The sequence below is a fragment of the Tursiops truncatus genome, chromosome 2 (genome assembly GCF_011762595.2).
Source record: "Tursiops truncatus isolate mTurTru1 chromosome 2, mTurTru1.mat.Y, whole genome shotgun sequence".
NCBI lineage: Eukaryota > Metazoa > Chordata > Mammalia > Artiodactyla > Delphinidae > Tursiops > Tursiops truncatus.
The window spans coordinates 98,984,432-99,008,514 of record NC_047035.1 but is presented as its reverse complement, the minus strand read 5'-3'; the positions used below and the strand labels follow the sequence as shown (position 1 = coordinate 99,008,514).

Here is a 24,083-nt window from a genome sequence, read left to right as displayed (position 1 = left end):
GTCTAACTCAGAAGGAATGGTCTTGAATGAGTGAATTAAAACCTAAGAAAACAGGCACAGTGACATATGTGACCCTTTTATTAAATTAAAGTGATTACCAGGGGCCTTTAATAAATGAGAAAGAGGAGACTTCAAAGGCCAGTAGCAGGAAAGAAAATTTAGGCTGAGAGAAACTTAAGAGCTGCTCAGAGCTATTTAATAGCAGACCTGTATAAAAAAGATAGTACCGTCCTTACTCTAAATAGCAGCCAATACCCAGTGGAGCTAAAATTTGTGAAAATTGCCTACATCAACTTTTAAATAGATGAAAAAGATGACTACTGCTCTGGCAGTTAACATAGTTGTTAACAAAGCACTTCTAATTTTACTTACTGTTTTTCAAATGTGGAGTTTATTCTCCTTATTGCCCTGAGAGAGCTACTTGAAGGAATAGGAAAGCCTCTTTAGGGTTTGACTCATCATTCAAACCCTTCAGGTGACAGTGACTTACCTTTGCTTTTTACCTACACAGTTACATAATATTTTATATAACAGGCTTTATAGTATTCAATTCCATCTGCTAAAAGTATTCTATCCTACTGTGCTCAGATTTGAAAGTGGAAAGATGAATTTTGTTTTAATAACAGAAACGTGATGCTGAAATTGCCAAAACTATGATGGAAGAACACGAGAGATTAATAAAGGAAGAGAATGCTGTGGAGGAAAAACGAAACAAAGTAAAAGCACAGTACAGTCGTGACTTAGAGAAACAACTTGAAGAACAAGGAAAGAAGAAGCAGGAAGCTTATGAGCAACTGCTGAAAGAGAAACTCATGATTGATGAAATTGTTAGGAAAATCTATGAAGAAGATCAATTGTAAGTTTATCCCAACTTTCTTACATGCCTAAACATTTACATTAGATTTATCTCAGGCTTGTCATGAAGAGGAAATCACCTAAACAGTGCCCAGTACATGGTAAGTCCCAGTAAATGTTATCACATAAACTGAGACCAAGTCTTCTCTTTTTTTATAAATTTCTTTCTTTCTTTCTTCATGGCTGCGTCGGGTCTTTGTTGCTGTGTGCCAGCTTCCTCTAGTTGCGGCGAGCCGGGGCTACTCTTTGTTGTGGTGCGCGGGATTCTCATTGCAGTGGCTTCTCTTGTGGCGGAGCACAGGTTCTAGGTGTGCGGGCTTTAGTAGTTGTGGCTCGCGGGCTCTAGAGCGCAGGCTCAGTAGTTGTGGCACATGGGTCTAGTTGCTCCGCGACATGTGCGATCTTCCTGGACCAGGGCTCGAACACGTGTCCCCCACATTGGCAGGCGGACTCCCAACCACTGTACCACCAGGGAAGCCCCCAAGTCTTACTTATCTTTGTTAGCATGATAATTAATTGTCTGATAGTTAAGAAATACTTATTGACAATGGCTAAACTTTGATTTTCTTAAGTAAGCCCATATCAAGAGAATTTGTTTTCTGTTCAGTTTCCCTGGTAGACAGCTAAAGTGTAGAGTGCTGTGAAACATATATAAACAGGTGGTGGCCTTTCTGAAGTGAGATGCATAAAACATCATAATAGGTTAGAGAAGAGGCATAGTAGTAGTTGACTCAGAGAAAATTCATATCTGTTATTATATTTAGTGGCACATAGTAAACACTCAAAATGTTTGTTGCATGAAAGAATGAAAAAATTGTAAATAGGGAAGCCATTTTTCTCCACATCATTATCAACTGAAGGAAATGATACTTACATTTTTTGATATTTTATTATTATTTCTGTTACTATACAACTGCATTCACTATTGCTTTTTAGGGAAAGACAACAAAAGTTAGAAAAAATGAATACAATTCGAAGGTATATAGAAGACTTTAAGAAAGAGCAGGCTCTCTGGAGAAAAAAGAAACATGAGGAAATGGAAGAAGAAAACAGAAAAATCATAGAGTTTGCCAAGATGCAGCAACAAAGAGAAGAAGATCGGATGGCAAAAGTTCAAGAAGGTGAAGAAAAAAGGCTACAGCTTCAGAATATGGTATTAAAATAACCATTTCTTTAACACTGGAGAAATTCTGAAATATTTGTCATAGAATTTGATTCCTTTACATGTTTGTGTGTTTTTTTAAAATTTAATAGCTGACTCAGAGATTGGAAGAAATGCTGCGACAACGTGAAGATTTAGAACAAGTGCAACAGGAATTATACCAGGAAGAACAAGCAGAAATACATAGGAAGAAACTAAAAGTAAGTTTTGGAAATTGAAGGAATGATTAACATAGAGAAGCAGTAGAAGCAGTAGATTTTGAGATGAAGCAGTAGAAAGATAATAGATTTAAACCTAACCATATTGATAATTACCTTATATGTAAATAGTATAAACACTACAGTTAAAAGAGATTTTTAGGATGGGTAAAAATGCTAGACCCAGGCAGCAGTTCACAAAGTGCATCAAAAGCATGATGCAACTATATTATCTACAAAGGAACATAATTTAAATATGAAGACACATATGGTTTAAAAGCAAAAGGATGGAGAAAGATATACCATACCAACACCAACCAAGAGCATGTTAGAGTAGAAATCATGATGAATAGGCTAAATTCATGTAGAGGATGTAATAGCCCTAAAGGTGTGTGAACCTAAGTAAAACTTCAAAATACATGCAGCAAAACTGGAAAAACTGAAAGGAGAAATAAATCCATAATTATTTATATTTGAATGTTTAAATACTTCTCATTACTATATAAAATAAGTAGTCAGAAAACCATGGAATATAGTGTTGAACAATAATATCAACAAATCAAGATTTGTCAGTTTTCTAAATGGGTGTTTTTTGTTCACTTATTGTAGAATTTTAAGAGTTCTTTATGTATTCTAGTTACTAGTCCTTTGTCAGGTGTGTGTTTTACAAATATTTTCACTCAGTCTATAGCTTGTCTTTTCATCCTCTTAACAAAGTCGTTTTCCAAGTAAATGTTTTCAATTTCTGTGAAGTCCAATTTATCAGTTTCTGTTTTTATGGATCATACCTTGGTATCAATTCTAGGAAGTCTTTGCCTACATCCTGAAGAATTTCTCCTTTTTTTCCCTAAAAGGTTTCATTTTCAGTTAATTTTTGTTTATAAGGTATGAGAGTTAGGTCAGGTTTCATTTTTGCTTCTCTGTGTCCAGTTGTTCCACACTATTTGTTGAAAAGGTTTTCTCTCTTACATTGAGTTGCTTTTGTACCTTTGTTTAAAACACAGTTGAGCATATTTGTGTGTATATTCCTGGGATCTCTATTTTGTCTGTTGATCTATGTGTCTATCCCTTCAGCAGTACCACAGTTTTTTTTGTTGTTGTTGTTTTTGCGGTACGCGGGCCTCTCACTGTTGTGGCCTCTCCCGTTGCAGAGCACAGGCTCCGGACATGCAGGATAATCTTGTCTGTATCTACAAATAGTCATTGGGGAATTTGATAGGAATTATATTAAGTCTGAATATCAATTTGGGGAAAATTGACATATTCATTATATTGAGTCTTCCAGTCCATGAACACAGAATGACTCTCCACTTACAGTTGCCCCTTGAACAACACGGGTTTGAATTGTGTGAGTCCACTTATCTTCAGATATTTTTCAGTAGTAAATACTACTATTTACACAGTCCATGGTTGGTTGATTCCACAGATATAGAGCAACTGTGGATATAAAGAGCTGACTAAATTTTGTGGATTAACCCCTGTGTTGTTCAAGAGTCAAGTCTATTTAGATGATCTTTGAATTTTTTCATCAATGTTTTATAGTTTTCAGCTTACAAATCCTGTACGTTTTGTTAGATTTACATCTAAGTATTTCAGTTTTTTGAGTGATTGTAAATGGAATTTAAGTTTTAGTATCATTGTCCACATACTCATTGCTAGTGAATTGACTTTTTTAATGTTTATCTTGCGTCTCATGACCTTGCTGAATTCACTTAGTAGCTGTAGGAGTTGGTTTGTTTGTTTTTCCATACATAGTCATGTCCTCTGCAAACAGGGACAGTTTTATTTCTTGCTTTCTTATCTATATACCTTTTATTTACTTTTTTTGCCTTATTGTACTGGCTAAAACTCAGCACTGGCTAGCACTATGTTGAATAAAAGTGATGAGAGTAGACATCACCTTTCTTTGTTATCTATCAGGGGAAAAGCATTCTGTTAATTGTAGTTTTTTTTTGTAGATGCTCTTTATAAAGTTGAGGACTTTTTCTCCTATCACTGTTTTTCTGAAGATTTTTGTCATGAAGGGTGTTGAATTTTTTCAAATGCTTTTTCTACATCTATTGATATGACCATGTACTTTTTCTTCTTTAGCCTGGTTGATTGCATTGATTGATTTTGGGGGGTTACTGAACAACCTTGCATCACTGGAATAAATCTCACTTGGTCATGGTGTATACCTCTTATAATATATGACTGGATTTTAGTTTCCTAATAATGTGTTAAGGATTTTTGCATCCATATTCATGAGGAATATTGGTTTTTAGTTTTCATTTTTTATACTGGTGTCAGGGTAATACTGTCTTCATAAAATGAATGGAGAAGTATTTCCTTCTATTTTCTAGAAGAGATTGTTTAGAATTGGTGTTAATTCTTTAAACATTTGGTAGAATTTTCCAGTGAAACTATCCAGGCTAGGAGTTTTATTTTTTGAGAGTTTTAAAATATTAATTCAATATTTTATTGTATATTTATTTATTTTAAAGTTTTTATTTTATATTGGAGTATAGTTGATTTATAATATTGTGTTACTTTTAGGTGTACAGCAAAGTGATTCAGTTATACATATATCCATTCTTTTCCTGATTCTTTTACCATATAGGTTATTATAGAATATTGAGAGTTCCCTGTGCTATACAGTAGGTCCTTGTTGATTATCTATTTTATATATAGTGGTGTGTGTATGTTAATCCCAAACGCCTAATTTATAACTCCCCCCCACCTTTCCCCTTTGGTAACCATAGATTTGTTTTCGAAGGCTGTGAGTCTCTGTTTTGTAAGTAAGTTCATTTCTATTGTTTTTTAGATTCCACATATAAGTGATATCATATGATATTTATCTTTCTCTCTCTGACTTCATTTAGTATGATAATATCTAGGTCCATCCATGTTGCTGGAAATGGCATTATTTCATTCTTTTTTATGGCTGAGTAATATTCCATTGTATATACGTACCACATCTTCTTTATCCATTCCTCTGTTGATGGACATTTAGGTTGCTTCCATGTTTTGGCTACTGTAAATAGTGCTGCAGTGAACACTGGGCTGCATGTATCTTTTCGAATTATGATTTTCTCTGGATATATGCCCAGGAGTGGGATTGCTGAGTCAAATGGTAGCTCTATTTTTCGTTTTTTAGAGAACCTCCATACCATTCTCCGTAGTGGTTGTACCAATTTACATTCCCACCAACAGTGTAGGAGGGTTCCCTTTTTTCCACACCCACTCTGGCATTTATTGTTGTAGACTTTTTGATGATGGCCCTTCTGACCGATGTGGTGTGATATCTCATTGTAGTTTTAGTGATGTTGAGCATGTTTTTGTGTGCTTTTTGGCCATCTGTATGTCTTCTTTGGAGAAATGTCTCTTTAGATCTTCTGCCCATTTTTTGATTGGGTTGTTTGTTTTTTTGATATTGAACTGTATGAGCTGCTTGTATACTTTAGAGAGTAAGCCCTTGTCAGTTGCATTATTTCCAAATATTTTCTCCCATTCTGTGGGTTGTCTTTTCATTTTGTTTATGGCTTCCTTTGCTGTTCAAAAGCTTTTAAGTTTCATTAGGTCTCATTTGTTTATTTTTGTTTTTATTTCCATTACTCTTAGAGGTGGATCAAAAAAGATATTGCTACAATTTATGTCAAAGAGTGTTCTGCCTATGTTTTCCTTTTAAGAGTTTTCTAGTATCTGGTCTTACATTTAGGTCTTTAATCCATTTTGAGTTTATTTTTGTGTATGGTATTAGAGAATGTTCTAATTTCATTCTTTTACTTGTAGCTGTCCAGTTTTCCCACCACCACTTATTGAAGAGACTGTCTTTTCTCCATTGTATATTCTTGCCTCCTTTGTCATAGATTAATTGACCATAGGTGCATGGGTTTATTTCTGGGCTTTCTATCCTATTCCATTGATCTATATTTCTGTTTTTGTGCAAGTACCATACTGTTTTTTGTTTGTTTGTTTTTTTTGGCTGCATTAGGTCTTCATTGCTGCACATGAGCTTTCTCTAGTTGCGGCAAGCAGGGGCTACTCTTTGTTGTGGTGAGCGGGCTTCTCACTGCGGTGGCTTCTCTAGTTGTGGAGCATGGGCTCTAGGCATGTGGGCTTCAGTAGTTGTGGCACGTGGGCTCAGTAGTTGTGGCACACGGGCTCTAGAGCGCAGGCTAGCAGTTGTGGCGCATGGGCTTAGTTGCTCACGGCATGTGGGATCTTCCCAGACCAGGGCTCGAATCTGTGTCCCCTGCATTGGCAGGCAGATTCTTAACCAGTGCGCCACCAGGGAAGCCCTACCATACTGTGTTCATGACTGAGGCTTTATAGTATAATCTGAAGTCAGGGAGCATGATTCCTCCAGCTCTGTTTTTCTTTCTCAGGATTGCTTTGGCTATTTGGGGTCTTTTGTGTTTCTATACGAATTGTGAAATTTTTTGTTCTATGAAAAATGCCATTGGTAATTTGACAGGGATTGCATTGAATCTGTAGGTTGCCTTTTGTAGTATAATCATTTTAACAATATCGATTCTTCTAATCCAAGAGCATGGTATATCTGTCTATCTGTTTGTGTCATCTTTGATTTCTTTTATCAGTACTTTATACTCTTCAGGGTAAGGGTCTTTTGCCTCCTTACGTGGGTTTATTCTCAGGTAATTTATTCTTTTTGATGCAATGGTAAATGGAATAGTTTTCTTAGTTTCTCTATCTGATCTTTCATTGTTATTGTGTAGAAATGTAAGAGATTTCTGTGTATTAACCTTGTATCCTGCAACTTTACCGAATTCATTGTTGAGCTCTAGTAGTTTTCTGGTAGCATCTTTAGGATTTTCTATGTATAGTAGCATGTCATCTGCAAACAGTGACAGTTTTACTTCATCTTTTCCAATTTGGATTCCTTCTGTTTCTTTTTCTTCTCTGATTGCATGTTAGGACTTCCAAAAATATGTTGAATTATAGTGATGAGAGTGTACATCCTTGTCTTGTTCCTGATCTTAGAGAAAATGCTTTCAGCTTTTCACCATTGAGAAGGATGTTTGCTGTGGGTTTGTCATATATGGCCTTTATTATGTGGAGGTATGTTCCCTCTATTCCCACTTTCTGAAGAGTTTTTATCATGAAAGGGTGTTGAATATTTTCAAAAGCTTTTTCTGCAACTATTGAGATGGGCATATGGTTTTTATTCTTCAATTTGTTAATGTGGTGTATCACACTGATTGATTTGCTTGCAGATATCGAAAAATCCTTGCATCTCTGGGATAAATCCCACTGGATCATGGTGTATGATCCTTTTAATGTATTGTTGGATTTAGCTTGCTAGTATTCTGTTGAGGATGTTTGCATCTGTGTTCATCAGAGATATTGGACTGTAATTTTCTTTTTTGTGGTATCTTTGTCTGGTTTTGGTATCAGGGTGATGGTGGCCTCATAGAATGAGTTTGGGAGTGTTTCCTTCCTCTGCAATTTTTGGAAGAGTTTCAGAAGGATAGGTGTTATCTCTTCTCTAAATGTTTGCTGGAATTCAGCTGTGTTTGCTAGAGTTCTGGTCCTGGGCTTTTTTTTGTTGGAAGATTTTTAATCACAGTTTCAATTTCAGTACTTGTGATAGGTCTGTTCGTATTGGGTTGGCCAAAAGGTTCGTTTGGGTTTTTCCATGAAATGTTACAGGAAAACCTGAATGAACTTTTTGGCCAACTCAATATTTTCTATTTCTTCCTGGTTCAGTCTTGGAAAGTTGTACCTTTCTAAGAATTTGTCCGTTTTTTCTAGGTTATCCATTTTATTGGTGTATAGTTGCTTGTAGTAGTCTCTTACGATCCTTTGTATTTCTGTGGTGTCCATTGTAACTTTTCCGTTTCCATTTCTAATTTTATTGATTTGAGCCCTCTCCCTTTTTTTCTTGATGAGTCTGGCTAAAGGTTTATCAATTTCGTTTATCTTTTCAAAGAACCAGCTTTTAGTTTCATTGACCTTTTCTATTGTTTCCTTCATCCCTGTTTCATTTATTTCTGTTCTGATGTTTATGATTTCTTTCCTTCTACTAACTTTGGGTGTTGTCTGTTTTTCTTTCTCTAGTTGCTTTAGGTGTAATGGTAAGTGGTTTATTTGGGATTTTTCTTGTTTCCTGAGTTAAGATTGTGTTGCTGTAAACTTCCCTCTTAGAACTGCTTTTGCTGCATCCCATAGGTTTTGGATCATTGAGGTTTCATTTTCATTTGTTTCTAGGTATGTTTTGATTTACTCTTTGATTTCTTCAGTGATCCATCAGTTGTTCAGTAATACATAGTTTAGCCTCCATATGTTTGTGTTTTTTACAGTTTTTTTCTTGTAGTTGATTTTTTTTAATTTATAAATTTTAAAATTTATTTTTGGCTGCATTGGGTCTTCGTTGCTAAGCACGGGCTTTCTGTAGTTGTGGCAAGCACGGGTTACTATTCGATGTGGTACACAGGCTTCTCATTGTGGTGGCTTCTCTTTGTTGTGGAGCATGGGCTCTAGGCGTGTGGGCTTCAGTAGTTGTGGCATGCGGGCTCAGTATTTGTGGCACACGGGCTTAGTTGCTCCATGGCATGTGGGATCTTCCCAGACCAGGGCTCTAACCCGTGTCCCCTGCATTGTCAGGTGGATTCTTAACCATTGCGCCACCAGGGAAGTCCTTGTAGTTGATTTCTAATCTTATAGCACTGTGGTCAGAAAAGATGCTTGATATGATTTCAATTTACTTAAATTGACTGAGGCTTCCTTTGTGGCTTAGCTTGTGATCTATCCTGGAGAATGTTCCGTGTACACTTGTCCCTCCTCCCAACGCCAGACCCTCAGGCTGGGGAGCCTGACGTGGGGCTCAGAACTCTCACTCCTGTGGGAGAACCTCTGCGATATAATTATTTTCCAGTTTGCATGTCACCCACCTCGCAGGTATGGGATTTGATTATATCGTGAAAGCACTCTTCGTACCGTCTAGTTGTGGCTTCTTCTTTGTCTTTGGATGTAGAACATCTTGTATGGTAGGTTCCAGTCTTTTTTGTCGATGGTTGTTCAGCAGTTAGTTGTAATTTTGGTATTTTCATGAGAGGAGGTGAGCTCAAGTCCTACTACCCCACCATCTTGTCTCATCCCCTCAATATTCTTATTAGTTACTGAATAGAGTTATTCAAATTATCTTATTTCATATTTGGTGAGTTTTGGTGACTTGTGTTTTTCAAAGAAGTGATCCATTTTGTCTAAATTGTCAAACTTAGGTGTGTAGAATAGTTTGTACTATTATCCTTTTAATGTCTGCAGAGTCTCTAGTGTTTCATTTCTGGTATTGATAGTTTGTTTCTTCCTTTTTTTGGTCACTCTTACATTAGGATTTAATTTTATCTGATTTTTCTTTAAATTTCAGCTTTCTTGAGGTATAATTGCCACATAAAATTGTAAGATATTTAAAGTGTACACTGTGGTGATTTGATAAACATTTACATTGTAAAAAGATTCCCCCATCTAGTTAATTACACATCTGTCACTTAACAGATTTGTTTTTTTATGTGTGAGAATATTTTAAGTTCTACTCTCTTTGGAAATTTCATTTATACAAGAAAGTGTTATCAACTATAGTCACCATGTTTTACACTAGATCCTCAGACCTTATTTGTTTTAGATCCAGACATTTGTACCGTTTTACCAATCTCTTCCTATTTCCCCCGCCTGCCAGCCTCTGGCAACCACTTTTCAACTTTCTCTTTCAATGAGTTTGACATTTTTTTTTCTTTTTTGATTCCACACGTAAGTGTTACCATGCAATATATGTCTTTCTTTGTCCAGCTCATTTCACTTAGCATAAAGCCCTCAGGGCCCATCCATGTTGTCAAAAATAGCAGGATTTCATTCTTTTTTATGGCTGAATAATATTCCATTTTATATAGATGTACCACATTTTTTTATCCATTCATATGTTGATGGACAATTAGGTTGTTTCCATATTTTTGCTATTGTGAGTAATACTGCAATGAACATGGGAGTACATATACCTTGTTAAGATCCTGTTTTCATTTCCTTTGGATATATACCTGGAAGTGGGATTGCTGGATCACATGATAGTTCTATCTTTAATTTTTTGTGGAACCTCTATACTGGCTACCAATTTACATTTCCACCCACAGTGATAAGGGTTCCCTTTTTACCACATACGCACCCAACTCTTATTATCTCTCAGGTTTTTTTTGATGATAGCCATTCTAACAGGTATCTCATTGTGATCTTGATTTGCATTTCCCTGATGTTTAGTGATGTTGAGTACCTTTTCATGTACCTGTTGGCCATTTGTATATCTTCTTTGGAAAAAAAATCTGTTCAGATACTCTGCCCATTTTTTAATTGGGTTTTTCTGTTCTTTTCTGTTAAATTTTATGTCATCTTTATGTATTTTGGACATTAACTCCTATCAGATACAGGATTTGCAAATGTTGTCTCCCATTCCATAGGTTGCCTTTTCATTTTGTTGATGATTTTCTTCGCTGTGCAGAAGCTTTTTAGTTTGATGTAATCCCACTTGTCTATTTTGCTTTTGGTGTCAAATAACAAAAAAAATATTGCCAAGACTGATATAGAGGAACTTAACCCCCCCTGTGTTTCCTTCTAGGAGATTCATGGTTTCAATTTCATTGATATTTTAAAGAGAGCCAGCCTTTTGCCTAATTGATATTGTCTATTGGTTTTCTATTTTCAATTCCACTGATTTCTGCTCTTCATTTACTTCCTTCTGCTTCCTTTTTATGGGTTCCTGAGGTGTAGTAGCTTAGATTATTATTAATTTTAAAATTCTTTTTCAGACTCTTTTTCCTTATAGGTTATTACAGGATATTGAGAATAGTTCCCTGTGCTATACAGTAGGTCCTTGTTGGTTAAGATGTAGTTTTTTGTTTGGTTTTGTTTTTAGCTTAGATTATTGATTTGAGACATTTCCTACATGCATGCCCTTAATGCTATAAATGCATTTTACAAAATGGATGCATTTGGTGCTATAAATTTCTCTCAAAACTGTTTCAGTTTCATCTTACAAGTTTTGATGTCTTGTTTTCATTTGCATTAACTCTGATGTATTTATTTTCTTGAGACTTCCTCTTTAACCAGTGGATTACTTAAAAGTGTGTTACTTAGTGCCCAAATGTCCAGAAATTTTTGTGTTTTTTTAAAATTATTGATTTCTAGTTTGATTCCATTGTGATCAGAGAACACACTCAATATGATTTTATTTGCTTTAAATTCTGTGAACATTTAAAAAGAATATGTATTCTGCTATTTTGGGTGAAATGTTCTATAAATGTCAATTAGATCCTACTGATTGATAGTTTTGTTGAGTTCTTCTATATCCTTGCTGATTTTCTATTTAGTTGTTATATCAGTTGTGGAGAGAGGATTGCTGATGACTCTAACCATATATTTGTGGATTTGTGTGTTTCTCCTTAAAGTGTTTTTTTTTAATTAAGGTAAAATTCATGTAACATAAAATTGACTACTTTAACTATTTTAAAGCAGCATTTAGTACATTCACAATATTGTGCAACCATTATCTCTGTCTAGTTCCAAAACATTTTCATTACCCCAAAAGGATACCTGCATTAAGCAGTCACTGCCCTTTCTGTGCTCTTCTAGACCCTGGCAACTACTAATCTGCTTTCTGTCTTTATGAATTTGGCTATTCTGGGTATATCATATAAGTGGGATCATACAATACGTGATCTTTTGTGTTGGGATTTCTTTTCTCCTTAGAATAATATTTTGGAGGTTTATCCATTTTGTAGCAGGTATCAGTATTTCATTCCTTTTTTTGGCTGAGTAATAGTCCATTGCATGGATATGTAACATTTTGTTATCCATTCGACAGTTTATGGATATTTGGTTTGTTTACACCTTTTTTTTTTGACTGTCGTGAATGTTACTGCTATGAACATTTGTGTACAAGTTTTTGTTTGAATATCTTTTTCAAATTCTTTTGGGTAAATACCTAGCAGTGGTATTGCTGAGTCATATGGTAATTCTGTGTTTACTTTTTTGAGGAAGTGCCCAACTGTTTTTCCACAAAGGCTGCACCATTGTACATTACTACTACCAGTTCAGGAGGGTTCCAATTTCTGCACATCCTTGCCAACACTTGTTATATTCTACCATGCTATAACACAAAAAAACTGAAACTAAAAAATTTCTAGACGAAGACATAAGAGAAGGTTGTTATAAGCTTGAGAATGGCAAAAATTTTTTAGAAGGATAAAAAAGTCATGAGGCATAAAAAAAATTTATAAACTGGCTACATTGAAATTAATAATTTCCGGACTTCCCTGGTGGTGCAGTGGTTAAGAATCCGCCTGCCAAGGCAGGGGACACAGGCTCGATCCCTGGTCCGGGAAGATCCCACATGCCATGGAGCAGCTAAGCCTGTGTGCCACAACTACTGAGCCTGCGTGCCTACAGCCCATGCTCTGCAACAAGAGAAGCCACCGCAATGAGAAGCATGCACACCACTAAGAAGAGTAGCCCCGCTTGCCGCAACTAGAGAAAGCCCACGTGCAGCAATGAAGACCAAACGCAGCCAAAAAATAAATAAATTTTTTTTAAAAATTAATAATTTCTTAACATTGTTAAGAAAATGAAAATGCAAGCCACAGTTTGGGAGAAAATATTCCCTATATGTATATCTTACAAATAACCTTTATCCAGAATATATAAAGAACACTCATAACTTGATAAAAGATATAAAAAACCCATTTAAAAAAATTAATTTATTTTTGGCTGCATTGGGTCTTTGTTGCTGTGCGCGGGCTTTCTTTCTAGTTGCGGCGAGCAGGGGCCACTCTTCACTGCAGTGTGTGGGCCTCTCACTGCGGTGGCTTCTCTTGTTGCAGAGCACAGGCTCCAGGTGCATGGGCTTCAGTAGTTGTGGCTCACGAGCTCCAGAGCGCAGGCTCAGCAGTTGTGGTGCACGGGCTCAGCTGCTCTGCGGCATATGGGATCTTCCTAGACCAGAGCTCGAACCCATGTCCCCTGCATCGGCAGGTGGATTCCCAACCACTGCACCACCAGGGAAGCCCCCAGTTTTTTTAAATGAGCCAAAAGTTTGAACACTTTGTTTGTTTGTTCTGGCCACACTGCATGGCTTGCAGGATCTTAGTTCCTTGACCAGGGATTGAACCCATGCCCTAAGCAGTGACAGTGTGGAGTCCCATCCACTGGACCACCAGGGAATTCCCAAAAGTTTGAACAGTTTGTAAAACTAGATATATGAATAGCCAAGTACACAATATATTATAGCTATTAGTACTATTATTTGTAATATTATCAGCTATATAAAAATAGAACATTATTTTAGATACTGTTTCATTAATGAGGAGGAAATAGATACCATGTAAAATATCAATACTTATTTCATGTAAATAATTAACTGCATGTACGAATATAAAATGTGTCCAGTTTTTTAAAAAAAGTATCTTAATGTAATCCACTTATAGATACCTAATGTCAAATAACCCCAAAAGCATTAAGAATAAAATGATGGAGGAAGGCATAACAGGCATATATGACCAAATGGGAAGCAGGTAGGCAGGGTTATCACTAGGTAAGTGGAACATCAAATGAATCCCAGATACCACAGATAAAAGGTATAATCACCAAGGGAGGTATAACAGAATGAACATTTAATCTTCCATGTAACGTTGTACTGAAGTACGTAACTTTAAAAGCTGTTAGATCGCCAAAGAAAATTTACTGGAATAATACAAGGGGAAAGGGTGTTTAAACATCACTAGAAATTAATAACAAATATTTTAAACTACTAACTGAAAATCTAAAAACTTTCTTTTCAATTATTATTGGTTGAAGAGGATATTTGCACAAAATTCAGAGGATAAGATTATGACCTATCAAAATCTATCAGGCAATTAATTATTAAATGAGAAATATTAGAAAAAACTGTGTAGGCACCCAACTCAGTAACTGAGAAAACAATATAAATTCAAGTATGAGGCAAGAATATGGAAGGAAATAATAAAGATACAAGTAGAAATAAACCAAAAATCAGGAGAACACATTAGCATTTATTAATCCAGTTGCTTAATATTGGGAGGAAAAAGATTTTACTCTGGAAAAACGTAATAAAAAAGAAAAAAGGTGAAAACAAAATTTGAAGGAATAAAGGGTCTATAAAGAGAGTAGATTAGAAAAATACTGAAAAGTTGTTCAATTATCTACTAATAAAATGAAAATCTCAATGGCATAATTTTCTGCATTAAAAATACAGTGATTTCAAAAAATGTAGGAAAACTAGACAAAATAAGATTATTAAGGATATTTCCTCTATCACAAGACTTTTGTGCCCTGCCTCACATCTTCTCAGTCTCACCTCTGATTTCAGTGACAGCTTTGGGGAACAGTTGTGAGGGCTCAGATGGACTCTGTGCTGACGGCTTCTTAAAGTGCAGGGGTGTGTGTGGGGGCAGGGAGGTAACATCCTTTGGGGCATCCCTCAACCAACAGTGGACAGAAATTGAGGGATAAATTCTTCTCTGCCTGGCGGCCTTTGGGAAGGTCCTAAAAGGTGCTCCATGCATTCCTCACAAGGTCCTGGCAGGATTAAGCCTCAGTTGTCTGAGGCGGTAACCAGCTCAGTGATGTACCCTTGTGTTGGCTTTTCTTCTTTCCTTGTTTTACTCTGTCCCTCACCACTGAGATTCCCTCCCCAGTAAAATATCTATATATAAGTCCTTGTTTAAGGCTCTGCTTTCAGAGGAGAACTCAGACTAAGATATCTCTAAAAAGTTTCCAGCCTCAGAGTAGTTTTACAGCAAATTACTTCAAACCTTCAGTGAACAGCTGTTCCTCAAACCACATAATGGGTTTTAGAACACAGAAAAGGATGGAAAATTATACAGTTCATATTATGTAACTACATAATCCTGATCCAGACACATCAGAGTACATGAATACTTTTCTGGTTGAAAAAACATAATAAATGGTGTGTTGTTTTGCCAAACTCTTCCCTGTTCTTTAGCCAGATGTCTTCACCATTGGATTAAACTAAAATTTGTATGGGAGATGGTTGCCAGGCATGTCAACAGTTCATTTAGTTCAATATGTACTGAATTTCTCTGTGCAAAGTATTATGATAAGCTCTGGAGGAATTCAAAGCTAACTGACACAGCATCTCTGCCTCCAGTGAGCCTTTGACTTCTATGAGATATATGGCAAATAAACACAAACTATATATTACAAAATCACTACGTGCCCAGCATCCCAAAGGAATATAAGATATGCCATCTATGAATTTATTTTTAGTGAGGAGATGAGGCATGTATATATGGAATAAAATTAAATGATGGAATATTAAATGGTATAAGAGCTCACAAAGAGAGAGAAGTTTGAGTTACAGTGATTAGAGAAGACTATGGAGGTAGGATTTGAAAAGAGGATTAGATAGGGATAAATGAAGAAAAAGAGGCTGAATGATCAATATAATGAACAAAGTTGCTGTAACTGATACTGCAGATTGGCTCTCTTAAAACCCACTCCTACTCCTACCACATCCTACCCCGTTTTAAATTCATTTGTCTTTATTATAAAGACTATAAAGTTAAAACTATATTTCTCTTCTTTTAGCTAGAATTCTTCATATGAACTATGTTACCTCCAACAGTCATCACCCCCACTTCAAGGTGTGAAGATGGAAGTGAGCAAAATGAGATAGCAGTCAGAGTTACCATAATAGGACTTGAGCACTGTGAGGGCAGCTTGGTTCCCTGGCCTTCCTGGAAGTTCTGTATGCCACCTGATGGCCTATAGTAAATCCCTTGTAGTTTGTTTTATCTGTAGGTAAGAACCTTGGCCATCTGGGTGTTGTTAAGGCAATATTTTGAATGCTTTGAAGATTCTGGCCTACCTGGAGCTTGTATTAGAATTGAACAAAGTTTGTTAGATTAGCAAATGATTTAAAATTTACATCGGTCCTAATTGAATAGATAGATGATACAGCAAAAATGGGTGATGACTGTAAAATTCTTTGTATTTTTTGAAATTTTTCATAATAAAATGTTGGGGAAATTAAACCTTGTAGGAAAGGACTTTAACTGCTTCAAGTAAATTTGAATTTCCCTGAAATACTCTGATTGTCATTGCTAGATTATTGTTCTGAAAAATATTTATCAATGATTTGAACACAAGTTTCTAGAATGATTCATAGTTGGTACAAATTATACAGATGACAAATTTAATAAACTGAGATACGCAAAAATTTTTTATATCAGCTATTTTCAAAGTTAATGCGTTAATTCTGACTACAGAAACAAGGTGGTAAATATATATTAATTAAAATAAGTAATAGGAGGCAATCCAAGGGTAACACGTACTTTGTGTAACTATTAGTTTTTAAAGGATGGGGCAAGTGTTACCTTGAAAAGCCTTAATTTTTCAGTTTTATTTCATATCGTAACACTAAGCTTAATCAAACTCTGTCCTACCCTCTCTTTATAAATCTGCTGTAAAGACATAGTTACTGAATTAACTTTTATATGTATTGTGATTTAGGAAGAAGCAGAAGAGAAATCGAGAAAGCAAAAGGAGTTGAAGCAAAATTTTATGGAACAAATGGCCTTGAAGGAACTAGTACTTCAGGCTGCAAAAGAGGAAGAGGAGATCTTTAGAAAAGCTATGCTGGCGAAATTTGCTGAGGATGATCGAATAGAATTAATGAATGCTCAGAAGCAAAGAATGAAGCAACTAGAACACAAGAGGGCTGTGGAAAAACTTATTGAAGAGCGTCGCAACCAGTTCCTTGCAGAAAAAGTAAGGAAAAGTATTTTGGGTTTTTTTTTGGTAATTATCATTGAATAACAACCAGCTAATTTATTTATCCACTAAACATTTAACTGAGAACCGTTTATGTGCCAGATGTTAGATATCCATTTACTAATCATATGATATATAAATTTTCTGACCACTTGTTAATCAATGAATCTAGAAAATATTTATTGATGCTTTCTGTGTGTTAGACATTGGTTGGTGTTGAGAACACAAAGATAAATATGACTAAGTCCATATCATCTATGAGTTTTTGGTAGTGTTTAAGAAAAATACCTTAAAAACAATGATTATAAAGGTATATCAAGTGCATGTGATGATAATTATACAGACATGGACATCTTGGTATGGCAGAGAGGAGACAGATCATGAATGCCCTGGCTGCTATTCTAATGGTGGACTTTATCCAGGGAGACCCACTGAAGAATTAAGAAAGCTACATGATAAGATCTGCACTTGGAAGGATGACTCAGGTAGCAGTGTTGAGGACAGATGTGAGGGGAGTAAGACCAGAGACAGGAAGATCAGTAAGGAAGTTATTATAGTTATCCCAGTGATAGGTGATGAAAACCCATGTGAACAGAGAAGGGATCCATCTGTGAGATGTTAGGAAGGTAGAGTTGATGGGGCTTGGTGACCAATTAGTTCTGGAGAGTTGAAAGAAGAATTAGGCTACTACTAACAAATAATGCTATTATGTACTTCCATCTTCAGTGAGTGGTGATGTGCTACAGAAAGTGTATGTACAAAGAAAAACAGATTTTGAGGGAGTATATAATTCCATTTTGTCCACATTGATTTTGAGGCCCAGGGGAAGATTTCTTAGTTGGAAATGTGGATTTAAGAATTGGTGAGGAAACTAGGTTTGTGACTTCGGACACATTGATTTGTGTATTTGTGTTTCATCCGTAAAACTGAAATAATACTTTAAGAACCAAATAAGAAAATGTGTAAGTGTTTTGAAAAGATAAAGAACTCTAAATACGAAAAGTACAGATTAGGCATATGGCAAATATTTTTAAGTAGTTATAGAAGTGGTAGTAATAATAACTAACATTTACTGAGCATTTTCATATGTCATTCACTATTCTATACTCATTACAAGCAAAGTAATAACTTTTAACTTTCAACCCTGTGAATTAGGTACTATTACTACCCCCATTTTAAAGATGTGGAAACTGAGGCATAGAGATTATATGTATTGCCCAAGGTTTCACAGCAAGTAAGTGGCAGAGCTGGGATTATTAAATTAATATCATAATGCTGATCTTTCCTGCATGGGTAGACAAAAAGAAATCTCAAGATATTCTTATAATCAACAGATACTGATCTGCTAGGCATTCTGCTGAGTGTTGGTGAGGGAATCAAAACAAATAAAAGCTCATTCTGGTAGCTTCTAACCTAGCAAAAGAAAATAAGGTCTAGATACCCAAAAGACTCAACTATATATAGCACTATATTAAGAATATATTTCTTAAATGTACAATGTAAACATTTGTAGAATGTGGTAGTGTGGGATTTACTAGTGTGCAATACCTTTACGACAGAACTATGTGGACTTATCTGGAAATACATACAAAATGAATAAAAGAAGACAGAGGAAGGCTATTCCAAGTTGGCAGCATATGGAATTATCAAATGGAGAAACCTGAATAGTAGGCAGAGGAGTTTGGACATGATACAGTAGAAACTGGTTATCATAATATGGTGTTTAACAAGAGGAGAAAGTAGTAATTTAAGAGTGAAGAGATGACCTGGAATAGGTTAACAGAGCAGTGGAGAGAGAAAGGGTAGAGTTTAAATATTTTTAAAGGAAGAATAGATGAGACTTGTATGATTATTTTGGACCATATAAGGTAGAGTGGAGGAAGGAGTCAAAATAACTCTCAAAGTTTCAAACATGAGAAACTCAAGGAATACAAGTGCTGTTGTTTTGAATTGGAGCAAAAAGATATAGTGACTTCATTTTTAGTCATACTGAGTTTGAAATAGAAACGCAAGTTGAAAAATCCTGAAGGCAGTTGAACAGAAGAAAACTTAGGTCAAGTATTCTTAGACAAGCATTTCTGTCATTAAGTAGCACAGAGAGTTTCAAACTAAGGTGATTCTTCCAAATAATATATTATAATGAGAAATAATCAGAGGGCCAGTGACTGAGACTTGGAGAACATTCTAGTTAGGAGGTGGAAGTAGTAGAAAAAATTGCCAAGACCAAGAAATGGTCAGAAAGATAAAAGAATCTGGCAGTCATAGAAAACCAAGAGAGATCAGCTCTTTTGACTGCTGCAATGACGTGTTGAGAGACTTGGGGTTCAATTTTTGGCTTTCCTCTATACTTAATCAACTCTTTTTAAAAAATATATTTATTTATTTTGGCTGCGTCAGGTCTTAGTTGCGGCACGTGGGATCTTTTGTTGTGGCGTGCAGGCTCTTTGTTGCGGCACCTGGGCTTCTCTCTAGTTGTGGCCCATGGGCTTAGTTGCCCCGCAGCATGTGGGATCTTAGTTCCCTGACCAGGGATCGAACCCATGTCCCCTGCATTGGAAGGCGGATTCTTCACCACTGGACCACCAGGAAAGTCCCCTTACGCTGTAGTTCTTTTGTCATATTTCCAGATGCCTAAAGGACACAGTTGGAAATCTTGTGGGTGCCTTAGAATTTAGGTTTCCAAAAGTGAATGTAACAGACAAACCTCCAATTTCTGTAGCCTGAATCTTGGTTAAAGACAGGCTTCAGTGACTGAGTGAATATGCTATCACCTAGAAATCATTCCTGGACTCTTCCTATTTCTTACGTAATAATTTTTAGTCAGCCACCAAATCCTACTGATTCCACCTCAACAGTCCTATTGATTTCACCTCTTAAATTCAGTTTCTCTTCTTCATAACTTAATTTAGACATTCAGTATCATTCTGTGGACTACTGAAATTGACTTATAATTGGTCTCCTTGTGGCGTCTGCTACCAGTTAGCAAGGTATAAAAAAAATCTTATTATGTCCTCCTCCTGCTTAACTTAAGTGGATTCCTACTGGATAAAACTTCAATTCTGTAGCTTTGATATAAACCAACCATTATCTACTGTAACCTTTAAGGGAGATAATTACCTTTAAAGCACCTAGCATTTTGCCTGGTCAGAGCAAAGTGATCAAGGAGACTGAAAATTAAAAGCCTTTTGAAATTGACCAGAAAGCTTTGAATACTCCTTGTATAGAAAGAGGTAGAACCAGTGACTGTGACTGTCCTACTATCTCATGGCTTACAGAGCTAATCTGAAAGCTATTGGAAAAGTTAGCAAGACAGCTATAAATGGAAGAAATCTGAAAATATTACCTAAAGCATAAATACTTTTACAAAAAATTTATATCTTAATTTTTTTAAAATTGTAAACGTTCCCAATATGAAGCTGTGGGCTTAATTTCAATATCAGTGAGATTGGGTCGCATTTCTATTCTGGTCCAAGGGCAAGGATGAATTTTCATGATCATAGAATCATGAATCCATTCTATTACACAATCATATAAGGCTCTGTTTTTTTTTTGTCCTCATGAACAAATTGGTTTCATACCTTTCTAAAATATTTACCCTAATTAACTATAAAAACGTTTTTTAGGATGAACAGTTAATGTGGTCTACCACATCCTAAAAAGGGAGATCCTGTATTACACCCAAATTAGAGCCCATATACATCACTGGACAAAAATCTAATGAGTGAATTTTTCTCATAACATTATAGAACTTCTTGCACCTCCCTATTATAAGGAATAGATCAGTTAGGATCGTGCTTGGCTACAAGTAGTCTCAAATTAACAGTGGCTTAGTAGATAGTTTACTATTCCCTCACATGAAAGTCTAGAAATTGAGACTTTATTCATAGTCTTCAGGAACCCAGGCTCCTTCTAGCTTTTCGTTATGGCTTCTGTAGGCTATAGCCATCATCTTCATGGTTTAAATTAGATCTTCAACCTTCATATCCATGTTTCAAGCAGCAGATGGAAGAAGTGCAGAAGGGACAAAGGATATAAGATTGATTCCTGGAAACTGCCATCTGACACTTTTGCTTATATTCCATTGGCAAAATCCTAGTCCTGTTGTGACCACATTTGACCCTAAAGGAGTGTTAGAAATGTAGTCTAAAAAAAAAATCAGGTATAGTGATTCTATGGTAGATTCTATTACCCTGTTTCATCTTAGAGATAAAATAATTAAGAGCAACTCAACCCTTTGATTCAGTAGCAACATGGGTGAAAGTGTAAGTCTTTTCTCAATTAGCTGTCAGTGATACTTCTAATTCTGTAATACAAATGAATCTGACATGATAGTAGACAAAATATTCTCAGGAGAAGCAATTCCAGGTTTAACTGACATTGGATATGGCTGTGTCCTAGCATTCCTCTGTATTTTCATTCAATTACTTTAAAGAGATTATATTGAAGCTTGCCTCTCACTGTAGCAAAAAAGACAGATATCCTGCTTTCTGGTTTACATGACTTTAGTTATTTCAAAGAAAAGTTTAGCATTAATACTACTTTAAAGTAATTCTTGGCAGAAATTCATCAATGTTTTCTCAGTGGTCTGCCTTTAGTATCCTTCACTATCCAATAGGACTATTTGGATATATTTCCATAAGAGTTCTTTTAAGCCCTAAAACGTGTTAAAGCTAGTCAGCTCTTCCATATTTATATGGCACAGAAGTTTGGTGTGGTTGTCTATCAGACGTTTGTTTGTTTGTTTATTTTTGGCTGTGTTGGGTGTTTGTTGTGGCACGCGGGGGCTATTCTTCGTTGTGGTGTGCTGGCTTCTCACTGCGGTGGCTCCTCTTGTTGCAGAGCAGGGCTCTGGGCACGCAGGCTTCAGTAGTTGCGGCTCATGGGCTCTAGGGTGCAGGCTCAGTAGTTGTGGCGCAGGGGCTTAATTGCTCCACGGCATGTGGGATCCTTCCAGACCAGAGCTCAAACCCATGCCCCCTTCATTGGCAGGTGGATTCTTAACCACTGCGCCACCAGGAAAGGCCCTCTATCAGAACTCTTGCCTGTTGGAACTCTTGCTCTTACTCTTGTGCTTCATACAGGCTTTACAAAACTTTATATGGCAGTACTTACCTTTTAGATATCCCTATTCTGTTTTATCTACCTTTTTTTTCATCTTACACTGTAAGCTGCTTTCAGTACCTGGAGTATGGTAAGCACGCAATAAATATTTGTTGAATTAATTAGGAAATAATTTCTTTGAATCTTTTTTCCTTGGTAATGAAGATACTTGTCCTGAAAATATGAACTTGCCTCCCTAAAATCCCAGTCATAGCTGGGATTTTTCTTGTAACTTTAAAGAAATAGTGACTGTAATATATACATATATATATATATATAATAAGGTAAAAGATATATATTATCTAGTACTTATCAGTTTTATCTGATTTACTGCAAGAGTAAATTAGACAAATTTATCGGACACATTCTTAGTTTAATGTGTTTTCTGACAATAAAATAAATTTTATTTATATTTCCAGCAACGTGAACTGGAGGAATGGCAGTTGCAGCAAAGAAGGCAAGGATGTATTAATGAAATTATTGAAGAAGAAAGACTAAAACTTCTCAAAGAACATGCTACAAAATTACTAGGATATCTCCCTAAAGTAAGTGACATTTAACATATAACCTCTAATAGTGGGGAAAAAAACATGGTATTACGATTTCAGAGGGAAACTGAAGATGGTGGAGTAGAAGGACGTGCACTTGCTCCCTCTTGTGAGAGCACCAGAATCACAACTGCTGAACAATCATCAACAGGAAGACACTGGAACGCACCAAAAAAGATACCCCACATCCAAAGACAAAGGAGAAGCCACAATGAGATGGTAGGAGGGGCACAATCACAATAAAATCAAATCCCATAACTGCTGGGTGGGTGACTCACAAACTGGAGAACACTTACACCACAGAAGTCCACCCACCCACTGGAGTGAAGGTTCTGAGCCCACATCAGGCTTCCCAACCTGGGTCTGAATGTTTGCTCATTAGACACAGAACTGAGGCAAGAGCCAATCCCATGCATGAATCTGGCAAAGCTCAACCTCTTCACCCTGACCTCCCTCATATCATACATACTATAGGGCTGTTTCAAAACAAGGGTAGAGGGTATAGTATGGATTAAATTAATTCTTATTCAGCCCATCAAAGCAGTAGTACTTGTAGTAATAAAGCAGAAGAGCCCAGATTCCTATGACAAGTTCTAACACAGGATCTGGTAAATCAGGAAATCAGGTCAGGCTAAGAATATTTTGTATATATCAAGTAATAATTTCAGAAAAATTTTTTTCATAAATATATTAGATCTTGTTATCTTGGAAATAACTTTACAAACCTCATGTCTGTATATCTGTTAGCGTTAATGAACATTTAGTGAATTATTCTGGCATTCACAGTAACCCACAAAATATTTTTCTTGTAGGGAGTATTCAAAAAAGAGGATGATATTGATATGCTTGGTGAAGAGTTTAGAAAAGCATATCAGAAAAGGAGTGAAATTTGTGAAGAGAAGTGATATCATCAAAATTTGGTAAACCTGGATTCTTTTGTATGTTACCACTAGATGTCAGTGTAACTTCTGTTTTACAGTTCGGTGAGGGTAGGAATCCATTCTTTGTCTTTGGATTTTCTAAAACATCTGTATTTCATCATTTATAAACAATTATTTATAAGAAAACATTTGTTTTTGATAAAAATTAAATTAGTATTTTTTCACTGCAAAATTAATGGCAAAGTTAATTGCTTTTAATCAAACTGTTGTTTTTGTACTAATAATTTGAAGATCTGAATTCTGCACCACACTCCATATAGAGGAATATATATATATATAAAATCCAACAACCCAGGGGACTAACCTCTTCATACCACTTCTATCTATGTTGGTGTCTTGGAACTTTACTTCCCTTATTTGGCCAGGGAAAACTTTACTTTTCTCCTCTCACAGTAGACAGGAAAAGAGTGAGGAATTTCAACGTGCTTTACTAGCGAATGCACTTAATTGTCAGTAAGAACACAAACAGTTTCTCTCATATAAA

General features: G+C 36.0%; 1 protein-coding gene across 5 annotated transcripts in view; it reads left to right on the top strand.

The window, feature by feature from the left end:
* Positions 1-23,802, top strand: part of MNS1 (meiosis specific nuclear structural 1) — an 83,760-nt gene extending 59,958 nt beyond the window's left edge. For all 5 annotated transcript variants that reach the window (XM_019946868.3, XM_073801043.1, XM_019946874.3 and 2 more), the window contains 6 exons: positions 627-856; positions 1,792-2,008; positions 2,110-2,217; positions 16,750-17,007; positions 22,530-22,655; positions 23,471-23,802. In XM_019946868.3, the coding sequence (XP_019802427.1) occupies positions 627-856; positions 1,792-2,008; positions 2,110-2,217; positions 16,750-17,007; positions 22,530-22,655; positions 23,471-23,563 (1,032 nt within the window). In that variant the 3' untranslated portion in view covers positions 23,564-23,802. The remainder of the gene's footprint in view (positions 1-626; positions 857-1,791; positions 2,009-2,109; positions 2,218-16,749; positions 17,008-22,529; positions 22,656-23,470) is intronic.
* The last annotated feature ends 281 nt before the right edge of the window (positions 23,803-24,083 follow it).